Genomic DNA, 26,106 nt, shown 5'->3' with positions numbered 1-26,106 from the left:
ATAGATACACTTATATAAATAAAATAAAAATAAAACTGTTGGTGTAGCCATCACAGGGAATGACACACAAAGTTTGTTTATTCTGTAGAGGAGTGATATAACAAAATGGTCCTTAACACGGTCCTTTTTCAGACAGGAGATGGTTTGAAAAAGGGTGTTTAGGGAGGAAGGTTTGATGTTAAACTTCGGAAGAAATGAAATAAAAGTTGACTACAGCCACCTCCGAAATAGGCCTCAAAATGGAAAAGTGTTAATTTGAGATGGGGGCTGAAATGTAGTTGGTAGGGATGCCTAACGTCTCCTGTCTGCATACAATGGATGTATTTGGGCCATAAAGAGCTTGTAGCTCCACCCTTTGACTTTCCCTCCCCCAGTGTTAGGCAACCAGCCAGTCACAGAGACATTCATGCAGGGTATTAGGAACAACCAAGCCTCCCTCCAGGAATGGCACTTCTGGTAGTTCTCCCAGCACACAGCTCTTGAAAGCTACCAGCCTCGTGAAAAGAGAACGGACAGAGAGAGAGCAGAGAACAGAGAGGCTAGTGGGATACAAATTACAGCTAACTCAGGATTTCCCCGAGAGACCGGCTGATGTAAGTTTCCTTACCTGCGCTTGGTAACTTGCTCCTTCTCTTTTTTCCTCTCTGCCTCTCCCTTCTTTTTAACTGACTGACAGCTTTCCCTTCAGTTATTCCTTTAGCAGATCAAAGTTACTACTGTTCTCTTCAAAATACCGTAAATGCATAGCTGCAAGCGTAAAAGGCGGCCAAATTTCATTTGGCTAATTTCACTGAAGATGTTTGGGTCAACTTTTTTTAAGTATCGTTTCCCTATGGCTGGATAATATCTCACAGAAACTAAGTGGTGGTAGAAGTAAGAAGTAATGATGAACTAAAGCTAACAGCTTTGAATTTCCTATAATATTTCCCCCCCCCCCTTTAATCAGAGCATAAGTGAAACAGGAAGAGAACCCAGAGACAAAATATTTGTATCCCCTCTATGCTGCTTTTACCTGTTGGCTTCAAAGGGCACAGTGTGTTAAAGACACATTCTGAAATGTACTTCTTACACAATCACAAGGCGTTCTTGTTATGATCCTTTAATACTAAAACCACCTATTTCTCCGCCACTGCCAATATTCTTGACTCCAATCTCAAAAGAAGCTTAAATTAGAAGCCATATTTGGAATTTAAAAGGACAAATTAGAACACGGAGATGTTGGTTTTTTTATTATTCTCATCCCTCTAAGACCACCCCAATCTTTGTTTAATGCTCATGTGCTCAAAAAATGGGTTGCCATATTAGAAACTTTCCCAACAAGTATTGGAAGCATCAATTAATTTAGACCTTCTCCTCCCATCTTTGATTATGGATTTTGCAAGTTTCATAAAGTGATAAACTATAGTCCTGCTCTTTTTTTTTTAATGGCTATTGGCTGTTTGTCTGATTATTCAGGAACTTTGAATACTTTTGACTTTAGTATTCACGTCTATTTTTTTAATGGTGGTTCCAGCTTGAAGACTTGATTTTTGAGGAGTAAAATCAAGAGGACACAATGACAGATGATCAAGACCTTTCTGAAGTAGAAATGAGTCCTGTTGGTTCTGAAGAACATCACTGCCTTTCACCAGGACCTTCCATGGCATCAGACACCAACTCTCATCTTACCAACTCTGGCAGTGGTGAGATGGGGAAAGTGAAGAAGGAACAGCAAGACACGGAGGCAGATGATGATAAGTTCCCAGTGTGCATCCGGGAGGCAGTGAGCCAGGTACTGAGTGGCTATGATTGGACCCTAGTGCCCATGCCCGTGCGTGTCAATGGAAGCAGCAAGAGCAAGCCCCATGTCAAGCGGCCTATGAATGCCTTTATGGTGTGGGCTCAAGCTGCCCGGAGGAAGCTGGCCGATCAGTATCCTCACCTTCACAATGCAGAACTTAGTAAGACGCTTGGGAAGCTCTGGAGGTAAGAACTATTATGGGGAAACAAACCACATAAGACAACAGTAAATAGAGGTACAGTGGAGTGTGACAGAAGCTCAGCCAGTATTAGTTTATTGGAGCTATCTTTGTAATTTATGGTGTTAAGGTAGGGGGTGTCAAAGAATGGATAGACGGCTGATGGAATGAGACGTCCTGAGTGCTGTTAGTATAAAACTTAGCTCATATTTTGATCTTGCCTATTCCCTTAGCTCTGTCCTGAGGCCCAGTTGACTTGGCCATTCAGTCTGAGGCCCATGAGTTTTTATTTCAGACACTGTGTACTCTGCCCCTTCTCTTGATCAGCTGTGTTCCTTCAGTCTAAATTCTTGATCTTCTTCTTATCCAAAGCATTTGGCATGCTGGCTGGGAATGATGGAAATTACATTTGGAGGCAATTGGGGGGAACTCAGGTGGGAGAGGCAATTTTAAACCTTTGCTTCCTCGTCAAACCAAGGGGCTTTGTTCTGCTGGGGGGCATCTAACACTGGAGTGTGACTTTCATGGATTCATGAACAATGCCAGAAAAGAGCAGTTTTACAAAGTATCTTCTAAAGTAGTTCAAACACCTACCTTGTTTCGCCATGAGGGAAAACAAATGCTTCTTTCAGGGAGAAAGTCCAAAATGACTACTAGTGATGTGGTGAGGTGCAGGTACAGTGAAGGAAGCAGCTTTGTTCTCCTGTTAGAAGCCATCCCATTTTTTAATTACAAGGATGAATAATTTGTAGCTGTCTGAAAGTGATATGATGATGGGACTTGGTTTAGGATCGGTGACAAGCTTTGAAAAAAAAAAAAGAACAGCGCAGCAATAAAAGGGGTTAGTGGAGAGATGAGGAAATTAAAAATAAAGATAAGATCCTTTATACTGCTAATTAGCCACACTCCTCCTTTATAAATAGGTAATACTTTGCTGATCCACTGGGTATGTGTAACTTTTGGGCAATCAAACTGAGGAACAGAGTTATCTTTATGGAACTGTATTACTCCATACTCAGCAGGAACAAGCCAGCACCTACCCAAACAGTAGGTTTTGTTGCATTGTTCTTGCTCTTCTGTTACGTGGACCCAGGCTTGAGGAAGCACTTACGTGTCAGAGATACTATATTTTCCCAGCATTCAAATCACATTGGATAACTGCTGTGAGAAAAAAATGATTATTTATCACATCTAGAAGAACCTATTAGAATACAATTGTGAGAATGCTGTGGGTATCCCCTGGAGAGTGCCCATGACATCATTGATTTAAGTCAGATACAATATATATATGTATATGAATACGTATATGTGTGTGTGCGTGTTCGCATGCCATAATATAGCTTGTAAAAAAGGACTTACAATGTAGCTGAAACTAACTAGATGGAAACAAAGCATGGAAAGGCCTCTGATAGTTTCATCCTCACAGCAGATAATCCTGATGCCATATCCTAAGGCTTTATTTGTATAATTAAATTGGTTATTTTGGCATGAGGTTTTTTGCATTCAAGACTAGCTGATTTTAGATTCTTCATACATCCTGATTTTGTGGGGAAGTATAAGCTGACTTATACACTGAAGTCTACATCAAACAGATGTTTAAAAAGATGGTTAAGGGAAAGTATAACATTTGCCTCTCTTCCTGTCATAGAAGCCCTTTACTGCATTATTACTTTATGATTTCGGATATGCAGGACTTCCATGCAAAGTCTGAGATGAGGTGGACTTGCTCTGAATTGATCATCCAAGTAAACCTTAAAGCTGGATTCTACTGCTGCAAGATATTCTTTTGATTTCAGTGTAACACTTTGAAGCAATTAAACATCACAAGAAAAGCTTGAATAAAGGTTAAATCTGATCCGCAGAATTACGATTAAAAGATTCAAATTTTATCCAGATGGTAGAATATTAGAAAATAGCTCTGAAACAAAACAAAATGAAAGATACAATTTTCATATTATCACGTGATTCTTTCAGACAAAGTAATATAAACAACAAGGGACTTGAAATTTCAAGATCTAGCCACACTGATTGCTTTCAAGAATTTCTCTCATCCCGCCCGACCATCATTCCTTCAAAGGATCTAAATAAATTAGTTCATGTGATCCATTTGGCTAAGCAATTTGGTTATGGGGAACAACACAGTACCCATGTGATGTCGGGTTAAGAATTCCACTTTTTTCTGGCGCATTTGTGATTGACTTCAGCTAGGAGACAAATGATTGCCTGGAGTTCAGTATTATAGTACATACTGCATGCTGAGGTTCCCACGTTCTTCTCAAAGTAGGGCTGAAAAAATTTAAACTCTGAAGAGCCACTGGCAAACAGTACAGTCAACTTAACTGGGGCAGTGACCTAACTCTAAATGCAGCATGCTTTTTTAGTATCTCCCTAAAATTGTTGGATCATTACTCCAGTTAGACACTGGAAGTTTCTTAGTGAAAATAGGCTTAATATTAAGAATTTGAGTCTCCATTATTTAGCCATGTGATAGAGAGGCAACCATCTTTCTGGGTTAGATGGACCTGAAACTGCAAGTCATAGCTATTAAATTGCAGGATCTTTGTGAAGTCTGTTCTCTCCAATATTTCAGTCTGTCTCTTTAGTGCTGGAGAAAAGCATCCGCAAAATATTTGACAGACTGATTTCTTGATTGCAGTTTGTCAAAATAAAAATCTGTTCTTAGTTCTCTTGACTAACTCAAGCAAAATGGCTTCCTAAAAAAATTAATGAATATAAAGAAACATGGCAGATCACAAATGAGATTTCCAAGACTTCCTGCTCATATCTCATTTTTTTTCCAAAATATCCTACAGAAACATTTTGTGTAAGTGGTTCATAGTGAACCACTTTGATGAACTCTGCCTTTATAATGTTCCGAAGATATTTGTACTCCATAGGAGTCTGTTTACATTCACCATTGCATTGACTATTAAATCTACTGTTACTACTACTACTGTTACTACTAATATGTGGAGTTTGAAACCAGAATAACATAGTTTTGACACCCAGGCAGTTCAAGTTTTAGGAAATCAACCCTTTCAATTAAAAATGTCCTTTATTCAATGTAGCCTTTATTTAGTTAGTTGAAGAAAATGCTTTATGTATATTAATTTTCTTAATCCTTGTAAAGTAATTATTTGTGAGGAGATGTTCTTTGACCCGCTACAAATTCATTTCTGCTACTACTGGTATAATCGTAGGTTAGTTACAGATTAGTAAATATAGATTCTGTTGAGCTATAAACCAATAAGGCAGTCAATGTCTTCCTTCAGTTGCATTGAGATCAGTGTCAAGTACATACCTGTAAACCCTAAATCTACGGCGACCACATTGGCAATGAGTAGCCTAAGCGGCAGTGAATGATACGTATAAGTATCTTCCCCTTCTTCTACTTTATTACAAGACCCAGTCAGAAACCATTAAAAGACCTTTCTTCCTACTTTTTACCTGCTGCTAATTATTTAACTATTAATTACAACAGTGTAAGGTTCGGCCATATTAAATATTGTAACTCCTGCAAAGACAAATCAAATGAAAAATGGAGCATTTTGCATCTCTTCCTTTGGTATACAGGGAGGTGTACCAAATTCTTAATTTGTTTTAAAGTCACTTTCTTTATTACAAGCTCATTGATGATACTAGCTTGTAGCCATTGGCTTTTGAACTGATTTCAAACATGTCTGATTTGTGAAAGAGGACATGGAATGACAACCATATCTTTAGGTCCTTCATTTCCATCAGTCTGGGGCTGCATTTACTCTTATATTTGTTTTATTATATTCTTGCCTGTATATCTTCCGAAACTTGAGAGGCTGCCCTCTTAAACACACCAAGAGAATGAGGCACACTGAATTCAGCAGAATCTGTTTCTTTATGGACAGAAGGGTTTACTTAGGGTTGTACTATACAGTCTGGTCATTATACAGTTATAATTAATTTTATTATTATGGGCCTACTAATGATACTTTGTATAGTTAAGAGCTCCATAGAATATCCATGGCTTCCTTTTTAATATTGAACAGTAGTATATATCAATTGTTTCAGGTACAACTCTTGATCATATGTATTTTCCTTTTTACCTTAATATCCCATATTGCCGCTTGCTGTTGTCCTGCTTGACTAGTTCTGGTTTTAGAAAAGCAGTCACAACATGTCCCAGTGGTACACATGAGGGGGATCTAAGGGCCAAATCAAAATGGCTGCTTTCTCAATAATCCTGATTTAAGTCTCTATTTGCTTTGTCATGTTTGCTTTTGCTAACAGAAACTTCCTTGTATCTCTCTCCACTTACACAGCTCTACACGTTTCCCTTTTTTTTCTTTTTGTATTCTGCTGCCAACACTTTAAAATCACCTTAAATATTCTTTAAATAAATATTATCTTAAATACATACTTCAGGTTTTTTAAGTACTTGCTCCTAACTGAAAAACAATTTTACTTCATACTTTTGGCACAAAGCTCTCATGCAGCAGAACTTCAGTCATTAAAATGCTAAATTTGGAACCAAAGTCATTTTCTTTTCTGATCTCAGACACATGGTGTGCATCTTCGGGATGTCTTTGCCATGTTCTGTGGGATCTACAGCTTCCACCCCTGTCCTTGAGGCTTCCAGGGATTCTGAACCGCACAAGCCCCGTTGCAATCAAGAGGGCAAGGCAACAAACAGCTTTTGGTAGATTGAACCTACAATGATTTTATTGACTGAGTCCAATTAACTTGGAAATGGACAATAGCAAGTCTGTAGAGCAACTTTTGGCAACCAGGTGTCCTCCAGGTATGTCGGACTACAACTCCCATCCCCTGGAATGATGGTGATATAGTCTAATACATCCAGATGGCATCAGGCTACAGACGATTAATTTATGGTACTGAAGAGCAATAAGGAGCTTTCCTTTTTTTCCCCATGGTAAATGAAGTGAGTCGCATTACGAAGGCACTTTTGAGCAAGGGTATATAGTTGGTGGCCCAGGACTGGAACAGCCTCCAAAACTCTTCAGAAGTTGTCACTGAGTTGTGCTTTTTAATGCAAGAGAATGACAGAACTATTAAATACAGAGGGAATGATCATAAGAGCATCATTTAATTAATTCATTTCAATTTCATTGCATTGCATTTAGGTTTTGTTCTGGTCTTTTGTCCATTTTTGGGAGTACAACTCTTGGAACACTATTCACAGGTCAAATGTAGCCCATGGCCCAAAACCCACTTCATGCCCTTGCATTAAGGAAATGCTCATCGGCAACAACAGTTTTCTTGTGGAAGTGCAAGAAAGATTTCAGTCTCTTTATTTATATGTTGATTTCCAGGGCCGCAACTAGGGGGGGGCAACCGGGGCATGTGCCCTGGGCGCCACACTGGGGGGGCACCAAAATGAGTGCTGGGTGGGCACCAAAATGGGCGCGGAGTCCATGTTTGCCCTGGGTGACACAGACCCTAGTTGCGGCCCTGTTTATTTCTTACATACATGTATATGTCACCTGCTCCATCAACCAATAAATACTGTAATCCCAATTTTTAAAATTTGTTTAATAGATCTTTAAAAGCACAACCCAGTAAAAAATAAGAAAAACAAAAGGAGAAGAGATTTACAAACTTGTAAAAAACAGTAAACTTTTCAAAGTTAACATTAGATTAATGCTGCATTTAACAGTGATCAAAAACATTATTAAAGTCCATATGAGTCTTATTATCCTGGCTACCTTAGTTAACTATAGAATATTTCCCAATTCACAAACCCTGTCACAGACATTTCCTGTTTAATAACCTCTTTGGTCTTGAAAGGGAAAGTTTTCATTGCCTTCCTAAGTGTTCGCAGGAAGAGGGCTATCCTCACCTTCCACAAGGCTATTTCAGAACAGGCTATTTATATGTGAAAATGTCCCGGAATCCAAATCTGGCCTGGGTGGAACTAAAGTCAAAGTCTGGATGGTTGCTTCCTGGCAATCATAATGCTGCACTACCCTGAACTAAAAAGGCCAAGAAGCAACATCAACATTTGTTTTAACTAGTACTTCTGGCTGGTAGCTGAAACAAACAAATAAAACTTTGCTTCATAAGTTGCCTTTCCTGGGACAAAAATAAAATAAAAATAAATAAAAATAAAAATCACATTTTTTTTACTATTATCTTAGAAGCATAGATGCATGGTAACATTTCCTCCCCGTGTGAAATGAAAATCCACTGATGAAGTTCTCAAGACTCTTTATTTTTTAAGATATATTCCAGAATATAATTCTCAGGCACACAGAATGTAATACCTTTACTAGCTGCATAAACCATAATTATAATGGTGAGAGCCAGTTTGGTCTAGTGCTTAAGGCAATGGGCTAGAAACCAGGAGTCTGTGAGTTCTACTCCCACCTTAGGCATGAAAGCTGGCTGGGTGACCTTGGGCCAGTCACACTCTCTCAGCCCAACTTGGTGCAATGTAGACTAGCTTCCTCGTGGTGCGCCCCGGGCAACATGACTTGTCACGGCTAAATAATCTACACATCTGGCTGCTGGACCTCACAAGGATTTCCCAGCAAGAAAAAGCAGCACGAACACCGAACTGCTATGCCACACAATTAAAAAAAACACACACCATAATGGTGTCTATCCTTGTTGCACATCACATCTCACAGCATCTGTGATGTCTGAACTGCAACTATTTTTACTCCCTATTGACTAAAGTGCATGCCTTTTTCTTGATGTATTTGATGTGCAACTCTTGTACAACCAGACCTTCTTGATAAGACTAAGACTGTTTCAGGTATATTGTAGCCAGAAGATACAAAAAATAGTTCTTACCTTTTACCAATATTGTTCAGTGGCAATATTGAAGAGGTTGCTTTTCTTCCCTAATTCCTGTATTACTGCTTCCACAGTCTGCTGAAATTGGGCATCCTCCTACAGTTTGGAAATCCTTGCTTCTAAATTTTTACAGATACAGACAATAGAGAATCCTGCATTATTCACTGTGGAACTAAATACCTGCACCTCCATGGGAAAATTAAAATTTTAATGGGAAGGGAAAACCTGTATTTACTAAGCTCCCTTAAAATTGCATTTAATTTTTTTTTAGTATATCACAGGTGTTAGCTCATCCTCACAATAAGGCTACAAGTTATATCAGTAATGTTCCCACTTTACTGAGAATAGGTTGTCTAAGGTATCCTCTCACATTGTACAGTTTTTACATACAGTATTGGAACTGCACTGAGATTGGGATAGTCTGTTGACTACCAGATTGTTCTTATTCTCATGAATGATGAATTTCCTACACAGTGCTATCTTTTATTTAAGGAATTGCATGTACATATATCATGTGTACATTTTCATTTTTGCCACACATTGATTATATGCCATCAAGTCAGTGTTGACTTTTAGCAACCACATAGATCAATTTTCTCCAAAATGATGTGTTCCTAACCTGGTCCTTCAAGTCTTCCAGTGGTGTACTCATCACCACTCTGAGTCCATCTACCTTGCTGCTGGTCATCTTCTTCTTCTCTTTCCTTCCACCTTTCCCAGCATGATAGATTTCAGCAGAGACCTAGGTCTTCATGTAATGTGTCTGAAGTAGGATAATTTGAGCCTGGTCATTTTTGCCTCAAGTGAGAACTCTGGGTTGGTTGGTTGGTTTGATGATGCATTGGTTTGCTTTCTTGGCTGTCCAGTATTCTCAGGAGTCTTCTCCAACACTAAAGTTCAAAAGCGTCAATATTCTTTCTATCCTGCTTTTTCAGAGTCCTACTTTAGCTTTCATAGAATGTCACAAGGAATATCGCTGTTTGCACTATTCTAATATTTGTAAATATATACATCACGGCAGCTGAATATCTTTTCCAACTGCCACATGTATATGTAGGGAAACAGATGTGGCAGCATTTTACATAAGAGTGTGCACATATAGAGTACATATATATGCCCTTTGGAACATTCTGCCCCTGGAGGTGAGGCAGGCCCCTTTGCTCCCGGCCTTCCAGAAGGCTTTGAAGACCTGGTTCTGCTGCCTCGCCTGGGATGGGAAGGGCAACAGCCCTTCCTGGGGGGTGGCTGGTGTCGTAGAGTCCTCCCTACCAAATGAAATCTGCACCACTTGGATTTTATATTTTATATTTTATATTTATTTTTATGTTGGTTGTTGCATTGTAATTTATGTATTTGATGGTTTTAAATTGTAAATTTTATTGTAAACTGCCCAGAGTCCCCCTTTTTGGGGGGAGATGGGCGGTGATAGAAATGTGAATAATAAACAAATAAATATAAATTGGTACAGGGGCATTAAAAAACAATATGCGCAAGGAATAACATAAACTGCTCATGGCTTTCTTTGGCTGCATAGATTCACTTCCAGAATATTTACCTTTTAGCTTCTCCTTTTGCAGAGGATGTTATCCTCTTTCCCAGAAGGATAGCCTTGTTAGTTTCTTGCAGCAAAACCAATAGTTTTGAGTCATCTTAAAGATTAATAGACTTCGTTCAATGATGATTCTGTTCAGTATTGAATGATAAGTTGCATAACCACATTGGCAGATTTTCATATTGAAGATCAATTCTGGAATACATAGAATTATAATTATGTCTTGAAATGTTTTATATATGGCTCTTAATAGTTAAAGACACTCTGAAATATAGATAATTGAACATTACTAATGGTATTAATATATTTGAATGCTAAGATGAAGAAAACAGAATTTTCAATTCCTAAGGAACCAATTTATGGAACAGACCCCCAAATTTCTAAAAATTAATCACTGACTAGTGAAAAGGATTCAGGCAAAAGTCTGTAATAGATGAATGATTTATTTGAATGATTAGTAAATAAATGAAACGATAAATGAGATCTGATTTCACATACAATTTTTGTTCTGCTTGCTGAATCATTAGTGGACAACATGTTGATGATAATTCTCAGTTGATACTGCTTTAATTGTTATTATGATCAAACTAGGTTGAGACATTGGGTTAAAGCCACAATTTACTTAAAAATGGTTTGTTGAATATCCAAAATAAGCTATGTTCACAAAACAGACTAAGCTAAACTCCATGGATTTTTTATTTAAGTATGTGTGCATCATTGCATGCATCCTTTGGAAGTTGAACACAGTGAAAATGGAACTTTTTATCCATTTTGCCAATTTCAGTGAGGATGGAGTAAGAGTAGAACAGGTTTTTTGAGTTTTGCATTTTTGCATTTTATAATTTGTTGGTTGATTCTTCTCAAGAACTTCTACTTCGTGAAGTGGTATCTGGTGCCAGAGAATAAATGCTAAATAAATTATTGTCTGCCAGATTCACTGGGAATCTTACAGAAGAGCTGGGTTTTTCCAGCCCAGAAAAACCTTGAGATGTGGAAGCCTGGAGATTCTTCCAGAAAAAAAGGGCATTTTTGCAGAGGCAGAGGTACAAAGTCCCATAAAGAGTTGTAGAGATAGTCATAGATGTATTTGTGGATTCCTGTATATATTGTGAGCAGTGCAAGCCTGATCCATTTGGAAGGAAAGACAACAACAAGATCAGTATCTGTCATAGTGTAAGAAGACCAAGCTCTTCCTGCTGCATGTAAAGTAGAGACTAAAAGGCTGCTATTTACAGCACCCTCTCCTGGACAAAAAATCCAATAACACATTCCAACAAGAATAAAAATCGTTCCCCAAAATAAGTCCCTAAGAATTCACTGTTGTTGCAAAAAGAAAAGAAACAAAAATATTCAGACTTAAAATTGCCTAATCAATGCATTGCTGCATGTATTTATGAAAAGAGGAAGATGAACTTGTGCATCATAAAAATTATCTGGTGTACTTTTAGTTTCCAATGTGCAAATCCAGCCATTAGGAAGAAGATCAGTAAGCACTTATCATTGCAAGACTGCAGTACATACCCCCATACACACACACCAAAAATCATTCAGTGTTGCAGTTTGGTGAAGGTGCTCCTGAGATCTTTGACAGGATCGTAGTATTTAAGTGATTGTACATATCTTTCCAGATTTTTTTCATGAAATAATTCAGTGTTCCCAATCTAATGCCCTCCAGATGTGTGAGCCTCAAACTCCCATTATTCCTAATCAGCATAATTATGAAAACATAAGAATAGGATCAAACCAAGGCCCAACTTAGACCAGGATTTTGTTTTTCACTAGTCAGCTAGATGTCTCTGAGGTGCTCACAGGCAGGAGACAAAGTCATACTTCACTTCCGCTGTTGTTTGCCTGGAACTAATTTTTGAGGAACACTACCTCTAATCCAGAGGTAACACTGACTTTTCAAGACTAATAGACCTTAATAGACCTTCCTCTATGAATATATCCATTCCCCTTTTAAAGCCATCTAAATTAGGTTTATTATGCACAGAATGGAGAAGTGCTTCCTTTTGACTTTTCTGAATGTCATTCCAGTCAGCTTCAGTGGATCACAAGTGGCCCCAGTGTTTTGAGAGAGGGACAAAGACTTCTCCGAGCCCACTTCCTTAATGCTGTGCTGCATAAACACTTAAATCATCCACCCATCCCTTCCTCAGGTGCCTTTTTCCTAAGATGAGAGACCTGTATGTTCTACTTTTTGCATCTTAAGGAGTTCCCCGATTATTCACTCTCCTGCAATTGTTCCAGTTCCATTATATCTCTCTTTCAACTGTGACCAGAAATGTAAACAGTGTTCCAGATGCAGATGTGCCATAGATTTGGATAATAAAAAGTTGGCAGTGTTATTCCTAATCTCTTTCCTAATGATTTCAAGATGGAATCTGCCTTTTTCAACAGCTGCTGTGGACTGAGTTAACCTCTTCATTGACCTGTCCCCTGTGACCCCGGGACCTTTTTCTTGATGAGTTTACAGCAGCTCAGATCACATTAGTTTATAGATGAAGTTAGGTTGTTTTGCCCCAGTGTGCATCATTAAACACTTATTTAAACTGAAACCCATAATTTGGCATACATAGTTATGCTGGTTAGAAATCAGGGGTTGAAATCCAGCACATCTGGAAGGCCCCAGATTGGAGGTGGGGGGTGCAATAGCTCAGGAAATGCCCTAGCCTTATCATTATCCACCCAATAATATTGGCATATCAGTAACAAACCTACACATTCACAATCAGTGAAATCATGGCAAGATAGTTGTGGAGGGATAATATTGCTGTAGCTCATTTTTATTTCTGATATTTATTTCCCTTTTCATCGTGCCTTAGTGCATGCACTTTTCTTCATGAGCTGGGGAGTGTGAATAGCCTCCAGTGTTTTGATTTTAATATTTTCAGAAAAAGGCCTGACAGCTAAAGAAAAGTGAGAAAATTGTTCAGCTTGTATTTGCCTGTAATCTACTAATTTGTTCTTCCTAAACCAATACTCAAGCAAAACTGCAATTGTCCTTCAGGAACTGTACTTTTCTGATGAAGCAGTTCTCCACTCTGTATTGTATATTCTAATGTACATGTTGGGGAAAATTAAGGAAAATGTATACATTAATAAGAATGGCACAACAAAAAGTATATTAAACCAATCACTTGGGAAAATGTGTATATTAGACAAAATTACGTATCTTAGGAGCAATGCATATAAACATATTGTATGCATTTTTTAAAAAAACTGTAAATAAATGGCAAAATGAAAAAGAGAACAGGACTAGAAAACTGAGAAACAGAGAGAAACCAGTACTGATAAAATTAAGCTCTTACATGGCAATGTGCTGAGTGAATAGAAAGGGAGGAATTGTTTTAAAATTGTGCCACTTGTTGGGTCTGGTAGGTGCCAAAATTGTTTGTGTGAGAAAAACTTATCCTACACTTAAGGAATGTAACTTCGTACCATGTGTTATATATGGTTTGGCCCAACATTTGCAAACATTTGTTCAGTTCACACAAACTACATTGAACAAATAGAAGGGTGTGTGTGTGTGTGTGTGTGTGTGTGTGTAACACATTTAAGGGATGAGTAGGCAGACATATGCCTAGGATTGTTCTGAAACAAGTTGAAAAGGGAGAACTCAACATCCCTCCAGATAATGGGAAGTAGCTTCCATCCATCTGAGCCAATACTGCCAATGTTCAGAGATTATGGGAACTGTATCCAACAAGATGTGGAGGACTGTAAGTCTCCAGTCCCTGTAAATGAAGGCAACAATTTTTGTTTTTAAAAAATACTTTCCACTTCCATTTTTTGTCAAACAACTCATTGTAACTTCATATGAACTGAGTTGTAACACCTGGATGAGCAGAAAGTAGATCAGAATTTGTGAGTAGACAGGGTGCCCAGTTATTCCATTGCTACCAACTTTTTGTGACCCAATATATATCACTTCACCAGGACTGTCAGCAACTGCCTCCTTGAGTTTTTGCCCACCCATGTTAGTGACATCACTGATATTAACTAGCCTTCTTGGTAGACAGACTTGCCAAATACAAACAAGAGATAGGTTCCTTGACCATTCTGTAGTTGTGAAGAAGAGGGTGATATGAACAGATGTAGTTTGTCATAAATCTACACTTGCAGAATTTGTTTTCTTTGTCTACAGAGAACCCTATACAACTACAGAAGCCTGACTCTATCTTTTTTGCATGTGGCCATTTAGATTTGATCTTGAGAATGATTTGTGTGGAATGGAAAGCACTTCAGATCTTTAAAATGGCCTTCCTTTAGAGAAAAGTAGACTTTTGTGCAAAAGAAAAAATATGCTCAGCATTTATTCAGTAGTATCCTTGTTCCAGATCCTAAACAAGGCCCATTACTGTCAATTACAATTACAAAGCTCAATTAAATTTTAGATACATACTATAAGGAAAAAAACATTTACAACAGCAGTAATTGGTAATAATAACATTGCCTTAGAATTACTAAATTAATTAACACCCATGATGGGGCAGAAAACTGCTTTATCAATTCAAACCCAGATTAGCACCAACGGTTTTGATAAAGTCTAATTTAATTCCATGCTGCTTTTTCTTCAGCCTGTTTTCTATATTCTGCATGTGGTAAAATCAAGTGTACAAGATATATCCTATTATCTTTCGGGTGTTGTTTGTTTGAAGCTTCTTTTCTTGACCCAATGGACTATCAAAAGTCAAACATGAGATGGTAGAAATTTTGCATGTGGATAATAAGAGCTTTCAATCTCAGCACAAATAACTTTGAGCCATGTCATATTGGAATAGTGTTGTCATACAGTGTTCAAACATCTGTGTTTGTGCATGTGCATTCATGCCTAATGTGTCATCTTCTATCCTCCACCTTCCCCTTGTTTTCACTGTTGACCATACTGATTCAGTTGCAGCTGCTACTGGTGAGTAAGTAGGGATGGTTGTGACTTTATCATTTCCTCAGATTTCTACTATAGTGACACTGAAAAACTAAGACTGAAAGGCAGTCTCTCTCTGATGTTATAACCAATGTGAAGAATTCACTTGAACCACATGAAATAGTCTATATTTGGGGGGTAGAGGGAATTGGGAATTCAGTTAAAACTGTCTTAGGACCAATAGCTTTATATGTTGATTTGCCTCCCCCCCCCACCATTTTTTTTTTTTTGCATCCAATTCATTTTCATGAAAAGTCATAGAAATACGAAGAATGAGCAGGGAAAAAATCCAGATCTCTGCCTGCTCATACCTCTTTCTATTTATTAACCCTGATTTGAAGTTCTTATCCAAGGTAGAACAAAAGGAAGGCAGGTGATATGAAAGGAGAAAACAAACTTAAAGTTTGGTTAGGTAGAAGGAGATGGGTAGATCAGCATGGATTTGGTTGCAATTCATTGAAAGATGGAGAAATCAAAGATGCAGGGGACTGGTTCAGCTCTGGATAGAAAGGCTGATACAAAAAGAATTGAAGCTGGTTTTGTGGCATGTATCTTCCTGTCAATCATGTTTTCATAAAGCAGCACAATAAAGGGAGACACTTTATTGGTAAAAAGCACAGCCTGTTTTATAAAGGTATCACAAGAAGCAATCCGCTTAACCACTGATAAAGCAGACACTGAACAATAATGTCTGTCTGTTCTATATCTCTCCAAGCAAGGGCTGAAAACATTGGCCATCTTGCATAGACCATGTTTTCCACTGACAAGTACTTAATACCAAGCAGGTTAAAAGGTTCTGGATGAATTTCCAGTGTCTCTCTGTTTTATTCCATTTCCAGAAAAATATTCAGCACCTTTCAAAATATGTTGATTGGCTTGTCCAGATTTCAGCCTTTCTGCAAATGATTGTCAGTTGAGTATTGTTAAGCTGGGGCTCTACTAAACCTTTTAGACCCACTGAAGAACTCTGCTTGGAACAATTCAAGACAAAGGAGGTGGGTGGGTTGGGGCTCTGAGCGCAATCCATAGGGCCACGATGAGAGATAGAAATGCTGGAGTTGAACTCAAGGAGGCTCAGTGCTTTTAATACCCTGGATTAAAAGCGATGCATTAACGGAATGTAATTTTGTGGCCAAAAGCCATTCAGCACTGGGCGGTGTGATGGTAGGTCAGCACTGTAAGAGGCTCTGCTACAGGTCATAGAAAGGAAAAGCTAAGTCTTATGTTTGCCCATTCACTTTGCTATAGGCTGCTAATGATTCATCAGTACTCAGTATCCTTGTTCATATAATACACTAAGCCAGAATGTGTATGATTGATTTTGTATTGTTAGGAACGTGTTCTGTGAATACAATTTTAGTTTGTAAACCACAGTTTCTGAGTTAGTAATGATGTGCAAATCAGCCATCAAACCATTTAAAAATCATGGTTTATGTGATGTGTGAACCTAGTGTCTGTTTGGCTTTCTAATCCTAAAGTCTGCCTGGATGTTAATTTCAATAATGTAAGAACTTTCAGAGCTTGCACAGACACACAGAAACTCAAAACAATTTAGTATTTCGGTATTCCTTCCCAGAACATAATCAAAATTCTTAACTGGAAATCTTGTACAGAGTGACCGATTTGCATGACAATTTACAATTGTGTCTAAATTAGCTGGAAATCACACAAGAAAAGAAACACCAGGAAATTGTTCTGTTCTCATTGAATCTGAAAGAAACAGCATTTATGGAGAGAAACAGTAGAGTCAGTCCATGTCATAAGAAGGAATACTGTGGATTGATATTCAGAATATATCACAGCAGATCTTGAGGTCTAAGATGGCTGGAATTTTCAGTAATTAGAAGAACCCCAGGTTGGAGAAACTTGATCTAAAAGCTGTATATCTTTGAAAACTATAAGTACGCTAATAGTCTGGCTAAATTAGTCTTTTGGGGGAATGTAGAGAACTATCTGAAAACAAGTGCTGTTGTACTTATGAAATGAAACATATTCATCCCAGTGTTGTTAGATGTGCTCTTGAGAGCAATTTCACATCTTCACAGGATGACACAATTTTCAAACTTTCAATTGCATAAAATGTCCAGGAAGAAGAACCGAAACATGCAGTGGCAAAATAGGCAGTCTGCCTGAAGAGCAAAGGGACAAAACCAACCAGTAGCAAAAAAAGGGTAGCAGGTGCAGCTGAACATTGCAAGCCCAGCAATGTAAGGCAGGGGAAAAGTAAGAGTTCCAGGCTTTAGGTATGCCTGTATGCATCCGTTTCCATAGGTCCCTTATTTCTTTAATTTGGAAGTTTAATTGCTCTGTTTCTTTAATGATAACCCAAATGGCAATTAATAGATTGTGGACATGGTTGCAAGAAGAAGGTGGAGGACTGTGGAAAAAAAGGAGGAGTAAAACTGGAAGAATGGGGATGTACTGTCATCATTATGACATGTACTATTTATATTATTTATATTATATTATGGTTAAGCGTGTTTATTGTGAACCATCCAGAGTCCCTCCTTGTGGGGGAGATGGGCGGTGATAAATTTGATGAATGAATGAATGAATGAATGTCCAAAGAGGCTGACAAGCATTTCTGTATCAAGTCCAAAGGAAATGGCAATATCATTACAGTTTCTCCAGCACTTACACCTCAGTATGCTTGCCTCTTTTATTTGACTCCAGGCACAGAGGTAGAAAAATGCTATTGTGTTGGGGGTGGGAGATGGGGAGGGATGCAGTTACTTAGAGGGCAGGGCAGGGCAGGGCAGGGCAGGGCAGGGCAGGGCAGGGCAGGGCCCATGCTCTGATAGTTATTATGATAATACTTGACTAAAGAATGGTTAGTTCACTAGTCATCTATGTTTTAAATGATCAATTACATGTAAATTAATTTGGCATTTTGTCAAAACCTCAACAAAACTGCCTTAGAAATATTTTGAGGTAGAGATTGCTGGAAAGCAGTGGAAACTGTCATAGATCTATTTGTGTACCTGTAATATATTGTATTAAGCATTTCATTTTGATAGCCAAATGTGGCAGAAAACTGGGGCATAATTTTCATGAGGAGAGAGGAGGAGATCAAAGGCAAGAAAAGGAAAATCATATGACAGTTTAATAAATATAGGTAGTTTAGGAGTATCTTGAATCTTTTTGTTTGATTCCCCATCCTTGTAACACTCTAGAACCTTGTAATTTCTACACAAATTAAAACTAAGAGTCCATTTGCTAGCAAGCAAGGCCAACCAGTCAAAGCTTGCAGCATGTTTCACATGCTTCACAGCAGCTGCTTGATATTTACAACAAATACCAGAGCTCAAGCTTTTGTTCCAATGAAGCTCAGTCATTATGGCTCAATGTTTACATATTGTCCATCAAACACTGTTGCTGCCAGTCTGTGTGCTGGTGTGCCTGATTATAGGGCCCTAGATTGAAAGTCTTGGATGTTGCAAAATTAAGTCCCAGTTAATGCAACTCAGTCAGCTGGTTTTAAAAGGCAAATATGTAAAACCGTTTTGAGGTTTCTTACACATGTTGGAAGATTCTCAGCACTTCCAGACTTCAGGGATACGGTCAGAGAGGGTTCCAAGGCTGCAAAAAGTGGGGTTTGGGGTTATACTGGCTCATCCTTGATATACAGATTGCTTCAGCGTGGTGATATGTGCCAAGACCACAAAAACAAAGCGTTAGAATGTATTCAGGGTTTGTACAGAGACAGAGCATATGAATATCAGAATAATAATGATAAATAATAATGTGAATTGAAGCTCAGAATCTAAGTTTTTGTGGTCTGTTTTCCTTCCTTCCTTCCTTCCTTCCTTCCTTCCTTCCTTCCTTCCTTCCTTCCTTCCTTCCTTCCTTTTTCTTTGATTTATAGACCTGCCCTCAATCTCATGACTTTGGGCAGTGAACAGCAGTTATAAAATAACAATAATATCACAATACAAATTGGCAGCCAAGGTAAAAACCATCACAACCATCGATGCAGGCATCTCACGGGCTCTCTCACATATTCTGATCCCATGCCCGGTGGCATAACTACGTCTTCAAAGCCATCCAAAAGGCTATCAAGGCTGGGGCTAATCTAATCTACTTATGTTCCAAAGAGTGGGCACCACGACAGAAAAGACTCTCTTTCTGGGTCCTGCCAGATGACTCTCTCTGATACATGGGACTCATATCATGCCTGTCCTGCTGGATCTGATGGGATGGACAGACATAATCCAGGAGCAGTGGTCCCTCAAATAATCCAACCCCATGCCTTGGAGGGCTTTATATTTACATAAACAAATAGCAGTATTTAGGCTTTAATTGATGAAAGCAAAATCCACTGTTCTGACTGCTAAACAAGAAATAGCCAAAGTAATTCTTCATAAGTTACTTGAGGGATGAAAAGATTCATTCTGTTTGTTATTTGTCTATCAAGCAGAGGTTTTCCCCACAGTGGACAAAACAGAAAAAGGGAGGAAAGAATTCTCTTTTATTGAGACCCCAAAACCTAGGATTTATTTTGTTAAAATTTGAACTGAGCAATAATATTCTTTGGGCACTGGGAGGACAACCTGTAATCTGAATATGGGAGGAGATGGGCGGTGACAAATTTGATTGACTGATTGATAAATAAATAAATAAAATACAGATGGTATATCAAGCCTTCCACAGTCTTCACTCTCGGATGGCTGTACAATACCATTAGACAGTGAAGTGACTGCTTCAGGTGGAAGATGCTGAAAGACAGGGAACAAAGTGACATGTTGAATGATACATGCAGGAGTACCTGCTCTATATTTCCCCTCCCTGTGGAAACACTGATCATCTAAGCAGATAGACCTATTTTGAGTTTTTTTAAATCCCAGATAGTAGGTTTTCTGTTCAGGGCTCCAAAATGCTACTTAGCTTCACAACCCTGCCCACTTGCAGGAACTTAGCAGGAAGTATTGTCTCAAGTAATAACACAAGCTACTCAGGGATTATGTTAAGAGAATGAGAAATTCTTGATTAGAATGAGGCAATGAAATAAGGGTCTTAGGTGTTGGGCTCAAACTGGTCTGAGTGGCAAACCCCACTAAGAGGCAGACTCCAGACTGTGTTAAAGAGGTAGTTTCTCTACCTTACAAAAACCTTGCAGTAGCCTGGTGTAGATTTGGGCCATCATGTTGCTGAGTAGCAGAAGTTTATCCTTCTTCTCCCCTTGCTCATCAGAAGTAAAACATTCTCCTGCATGTGTACGGGATTTTTAAGGGGGGTGGGGGGTAACCTCCACTGTTATAAATGACATTTGAAAACAATTTTTTGAAGATGACATCTAGAGATAAAAGTATCACCCACCCAATGTATGATGGTCCCAGTCTGAAAAATAAAGCTGCTATTGCAAATGTATGTTACAGGTTGAATATGTGATGTAGCTTGACCCATGGAAAGAAACACCAGAAAGCAGCAATCTCTCCCGGTCTCATTTGATCCAGGGTGTTTGAATAAATCGAAGATAGATAGATAGATAGATAGATAGATAGATAGATAGATAGATAGATAGATAGATAGATAGATAGATAGATGGAAACTGAGCTTATTACAGAAAGACTAGAATTTTTACAAGTGCATGATGTAAACTTTTCCTACTTATACATCCTTTGAGGAACAACTTTCTGTTCCTTATCAGTGAAATTGACTACAAACGTTTTAACCAAATCTCCTAAATAAAAACTTCATACATTACAAGGCCTTGGTAGGTCAGTAGAAAAACATGTACCAGATGGGCTTTTTGTGTCTGTGTGCCTTCAAGTCAGTCTTGACTCCTGGCTGCTTGGACAAGTCCCTGCAGTTTTCTTGCCAAGATTTTCGGAAGTGGTTTGCCATTCCCTGCTTCCTAGGGCAGAGAGAGAGAGAGAGAGGCCCAAAGTAACCCAGCTGGCTTTGTGCCTAAGGCAGAATTAGAACTCCTGGTTTCTAGCCCAGTGCCTGTAACCACTACACCAAACTGGTTCTCAGCTAAATAAAATACTTGACTGTTTACATTTGCTAATACCAGTGAATTTTAGGTAAAAGTGTGATTATGGCAAAGAACTTTGCTGATGTGCTAAACTGTAATCTATTCATGATCATTGACACTACACATTGAGCGTAGAATTCTTGCTGAGCTCAAAAAGAAATGGCTAATGATATATCTGGTAGCATCACTGTCTGTCTTAAAGCTATTCAATGTCCCATTGCAAAATTTTTGGTCAATCACCTTTCAGAGTCATGGTAGAGCAGCTTTCAACATTTCATCTTTGCTGCCCTTCTTTCTCATCTGTAAAGCTGTGTCTGACAGTCATTAATGGGTTTGTATTATCAATTGATATGATCCTGATGGTTTATAGTTCCCCTTTGAACACACTGGTCTCTCATTTTCCTTCCTGCTCTCAAATCTCTCCCATCTCTTTAAGATTATTGAATGAAAGTGACAAACGACCTTTCATTGAGGAAGCAGAGCGGCTACGGATGCAGCACAAGAAGGACCATCCTGATTATAAGTACCAACCACGGCGTCGGAAAAATGGCAAGGCTGCCCAGGGAGAAAATGATGGCCAGGCGGATGGGGAAGCTGGTGGAGCTGCAGCTATCCAAGCCCACTATAAGAATGCCCATTTGGACCATAGGCACCCTGGAGAAGGATCTCCCTTGTCTGATGGGCATCCTGAACACTCTTCAGGTTTGTTCTATAAATTAAGCCAGCAGTCAGATCCACAGCAATCTGAATGACTCCAGTTGTTTAGTAAATCAGCAACTGTCCAAACATAGTAGAGCAGCATCATGATAACCACCATATATTTTTCTGACAAAACTGAACTTTTAGTTGAATTGGCATAGATGAGTATCACAAATAAGAGTGAGTGCCCCAATTGCCACAGCCCATGGAATGTGTTACATCTTGCAGTTGTGTTTTTTACTGATTACCAGCTTTCTTTTTGCCTTTTTACTGGAAGCTCTCTGAAGCCACCCTAAGTCAGGCAGTGCCTAAATCAAATCAAATCAAATCAAATCAACAAATAAATGACTAAGTGATCTGTGTAATGAAGGAAAAAAAGTTAACTAAGATACTGGTTTGTCATGTTTCATGTTCATGGAGGCAAACTCTGTATGGTAACCTGGAAATGATCCAACTCAAACATAATGTTGCTATGAAAGTCATGTATATTAGGTGAAAAGTTTATATAACTGTTTCTCTTCCCTCTTTTGTGATGTCAACCTCACAGGTCAGAGCCATGGACCTCCCACACCACCAACTACTCCGAAGACAGAACTGCAGGCGGGTAAGGCTGATTCCAAACGGGATGGGCGTTCCCTTGGAGAAGGAGGAAAGCCTCACATCGACTTTGGCAATGTGGATATCGGGGAGATCAGCCACGAAGTGATGTCCAATATGGAGCCCTTTGATGTCAACGAGTTTGACCAATATCTTCCACCAAATGGACACGCTGCGCACCCAGGCCACGTGGGGGGTTATGCCACAGCTGCTGGTTATGGCCTTGGCAGTGCCCTGGCTGCAGCCAGTGGACACTCTGCCTGGATCTCCAAGCAGCATGGAGTCTCTTTGTCTGCTGCCACATCCTCCGTGGTAGATTCGAAGACACAAGTGAAAACAGAGGGCTCTACTCCTGGGGGTCATTATACTGACCAACCCTCCACTTCCCAGTTAGCTTACACATCCCTCAGTCTGCCCCACTATGGCTCAGCTTTTCCCTCTATATCCAGGCCCCAGTTTGACTATCCTGATCACCAACCTTCAGGACCCTATTACAGCCACTCTAGTCAGGCTTCTGGTCTCTACTCAGCCTTCTCATATATGGGGCCTTCCCAGCGTCCTCTGTACACTGCCATCTCTGACCCAGCCCCTTCAGTGCCACAGTCCCACAGTCCCACACACTGGGAACAGCCTGTGTATACAACCCTCTCAAGACCCTAGGGAATGGGGAGCAGTGACCAAAGCAGCAGCGGAAAGGCTCCAAAGAATCAGCCCCAGAAGACGAGCCTCCACGTTCCAAGGTCTTTCGGTGTCATCCAGTCGCCAGAACCCACAGAATATCCGGGGATGTCTATCATGACCACAGTTATCGATGGCTCACCTGGCTGGAGGAAGGTTCCCAACCAACCCCCATACTCCCAGTCCCTGAGTGGCTTTCAAGATCCCATAGGCCTTCTAAAGGAGGGTGATTCTAGGCATGGAGCAACAAGTCATGGATGGTTTTTGTAAGGCAGATTGAGGGTTTAAAGTAATAACAAGGAGAACAAAATTGAGAGATAATTCCTCCCTTCTCTTCCCCCACCCTCAAACTGTCCAAACCATCAGTCTGATATTTTAAGAAAGAAACCAATAACCATAACTTTGCCCCATGCTGTGGGTAAATTATGGCTAGAGCTGGGCTCACTGGTGGTGGATATGTTACAGAAGAAATGCAGTGGTGCAGCTGATGTGGACAGAGCTCTAGGACATTCCTGCTTCAGAATTGCACATGCATGAAATTTAGTTCTCCATTGGAAGACCACCCTGTGCTTGCTTTTCCTGTTGATACTTGGCATCTCTGTTTCCGCCTATCTATTCCATCGCCTCTCTGCTGCCTGGCTCTCTTTAAGACTTAACTACACAGTAAATTGGACTCAGGAACTGTATAATATGATCTGGCCACCTTTGCATGTAACTGCATGTATGTGCGCACACATGTTGGTCCCCGGACCATAAATGGCAAAGCAGACTGAATTCTCCTTCTGGGTAATGAACATTTTGTATTCCTAGTCTGTTCCCAATACTTCATGGTTCCCTTCTAACTCCCCCAACTATCTTCCTAATAGTCAAAGAGATATCCTGCCAAAGCCAATGTTTTTTCTTCTGGCATGCTTATGAATGTGTTTTCCATGTACGAGTGTGTATATGTGGGTGCAGAGAAATTGAGGAAGGAAAGCAAGTCAGTATGGTTTTTTCTATGTGCTTAATAAGAGAACAAAATTGGCATGGCATTTGATCATAGCATTAACTAATGGAATCTTATTGTTTCATGAGACATCTGAAGATGTTTGGGTGCCTGAGGCAGGATGTTCAAATGGTATCCAGGGATGGTAAAATGATAGTAAAAATACTGACCATTTGTTGCCTTTCAATCATTCACCAAAATCTGCTATGTATGGAGGACTGTTACCTCACCTTTTGACCATAATGTAGAAGCATGAAAGCATGAATGCACTAGAAACAACAGATGCTGTGCAAGTACATAAGAAAAGCCCATTACTGGCTATAGTATTGTATGCTGCAGTTACACCTTGTTCTTCCCAACACCTTTAGCCTGAGACAGCTGAGGCTTGCCTGCCCCAAGTTATGAACTTATATATGCTTACTTCCATGTTCAGCTATGGATAATTATCTTTTCTTTATGGTATTTGAAAAGAACATGTAGTATGGCTGTATCCCTTATAATCTATTAACTGCTCTGCACCCTTATTTATGCAAGTAGCGCATCTTTCCCTGTCCCCAATGCTACAAACCTAAGTTGTCCTAGCATCATTAACTTTGCATCAAATGTATGGAGTAATAAACTTAAAATGTTTTAGCTATACATGTCAATGTGTGTTTCCTATTTTTGTCTATGCTCCACCTTATACCCCTCCAAAACTGTCTGAGAAGTGAGGGAAAAAACCCTAGTACACTACATATAACCTTCTTATCCATAGATTTCTCCCTGCACATTGTTAACAGGTCAATCTATGTCTTTTCATACCTGGTATCCTGTCTTTGTGTCAGGACTACAATCCCCAATTTTTTCACCCAGCAATAGACCAGGTGAGGATGGTTGGTCTTTTCAGTTAAACAGCCCAAGCACACTTTTTACTGTATTTTTCCAGTTCCATAGTTGTCTGTTAAACCCGACTAGTATGTTCACAAGCAGGGCACAATGGGGATGTTAGTCATCTTTTCTAGCTTTTTCACTACATCTGCTAATCTAAAGTCAGTTGCCTCAGAATATGGGGTAACATCTTTAATTTCCAAGGATAATTGCAATTGATAGGTCTATTCCACACAACTGTATCTAATCCTTTTGAAAAGGGACTTACCATTTTTTGGGAATACAGTCAATAAATTAATTGCATCACATTAATCAGGGATTCTTGTGATGCAGCTGAACAGGTTTACTGTACAACTTAAATTCCAAATGTATTTTGATAGTGAGATTAGAATTTCATTCTAATTCAATCTTCCCATCTAATTCAACAATGCACTTGACTTGCAACTCTTTACTTGGGAGAGAGAGTGCCTTCCTTATCAGACAGCAAAAAAAATATTTCTGCCACTACATATACCCTCTGTGAGATCACTTTAGCAATTTCTTTCATCTCCATTATTGTCATTTCTACTGGGAATTACAAAAATGGACTTTCAAGCTTCCATGCTATCCTTGAAATCAACTGATCCCTCCTGATTTCTTAAGTAGGTACTTAGCAATCAGGAGGAGCAAACTCTCACTTTCATCAGCTCCCCCAGCTTTGTTTCATTCCACAAGATTTCCAAGATAATGAACAGATGATATATTTTTCAGTCTGAAATCATCATACCAAACCAAGGGCTGCAATGTAAGAAAAGGCGATATATAGCCAGCAAACACCTAAAAATCAGAAACTGCCATATTTTGCATAACAGGGTGCACTTTTACTTATTCTGTGTGGGGGCATATGAAAAATGTAGTGGTGGGCAGGTTGTGCGTTTGGCCTGATATTATCTCTACTGACTTTGATGGAAATCTTTGGTCTGGGCCTCTGTTTAAATGTCTGGCCAAATGCTTTGAATTCCCCAAAATTGGCAAATTGTGCCATACTTTTGCCATGGCACTGGAGTTATTTAACCAGATGACTCAATGATCACT

General features: G+C 39.2%; 1 protein-coding gene across 1 annotated transcript; it reads left to right on the top strand.

The window, feature by feature from the left end:
- Positions 1-421: 421 nt before the first annotated feature.
- Positions 422-24,802, top strand: SOX10 (SRY-box transcription factor 10). Its single transcript, XM_063308427.1, has 4 exons — positions 422-593; positions 1,514-1,965; positions 21,643-21,908; positions 22,453-24,802. The coding sequence occupies exons 2-4, from the start codon at positions 1,556-1,558 to the stop codon at positions 23,160-23,162; spliced, it is 1,386 nt and encodes a 461-aa protein (XP_063164497.1). The 5' UTR covers positions 422-593; positions 1,514-1,555; the 3' UTR covers positions 23,163-24,802.
- The last annotated feature ends 1,304 nt before the right edge of the window (positions 24,803-26,106 follow it).

Source organism: Candoia aspera, chromosome 7 (genome assembly GCF_035149785.1).
Source record: "Candoia aspera isolate rCanAsp1 chromosome 7, rCanAsp1.hap2, whole genome shotgun sequence".
Lineage (NCBI taxonomy): Eukaryota > Metazoa > Chordata > Lepidosauria > Squamata > Boidae > Candoia > Candoia aspera.
This window is presented reverse-complemented; position numbering and strand designations above follow the sequence as displayed.

Bases quoted from the DNA above. Each gene is read 5' to 3' on its own strand.
- SOX10 (XM_063308427.1), top strand. From the start codon at position 1,556: ATGACAGATGATCAAGACCTTTCTGAAGTAGAAATGAGTCCTGTTGGT. The intron at 1,966-21,642 runs GTAAGAACTATT...CATCTCTTTAAG, and splicing joins ACGCTTGGGAAGCTCTGGAG to ATTATTGAATGAAAGTGACA. The intron at 21,909-22,452 runs GTTTGTTCTATA...TCAACCTCACAG, and splicing joins GCATCCTGAACACTCTTCAG to GTCAGAGCCATGGACCTCCC.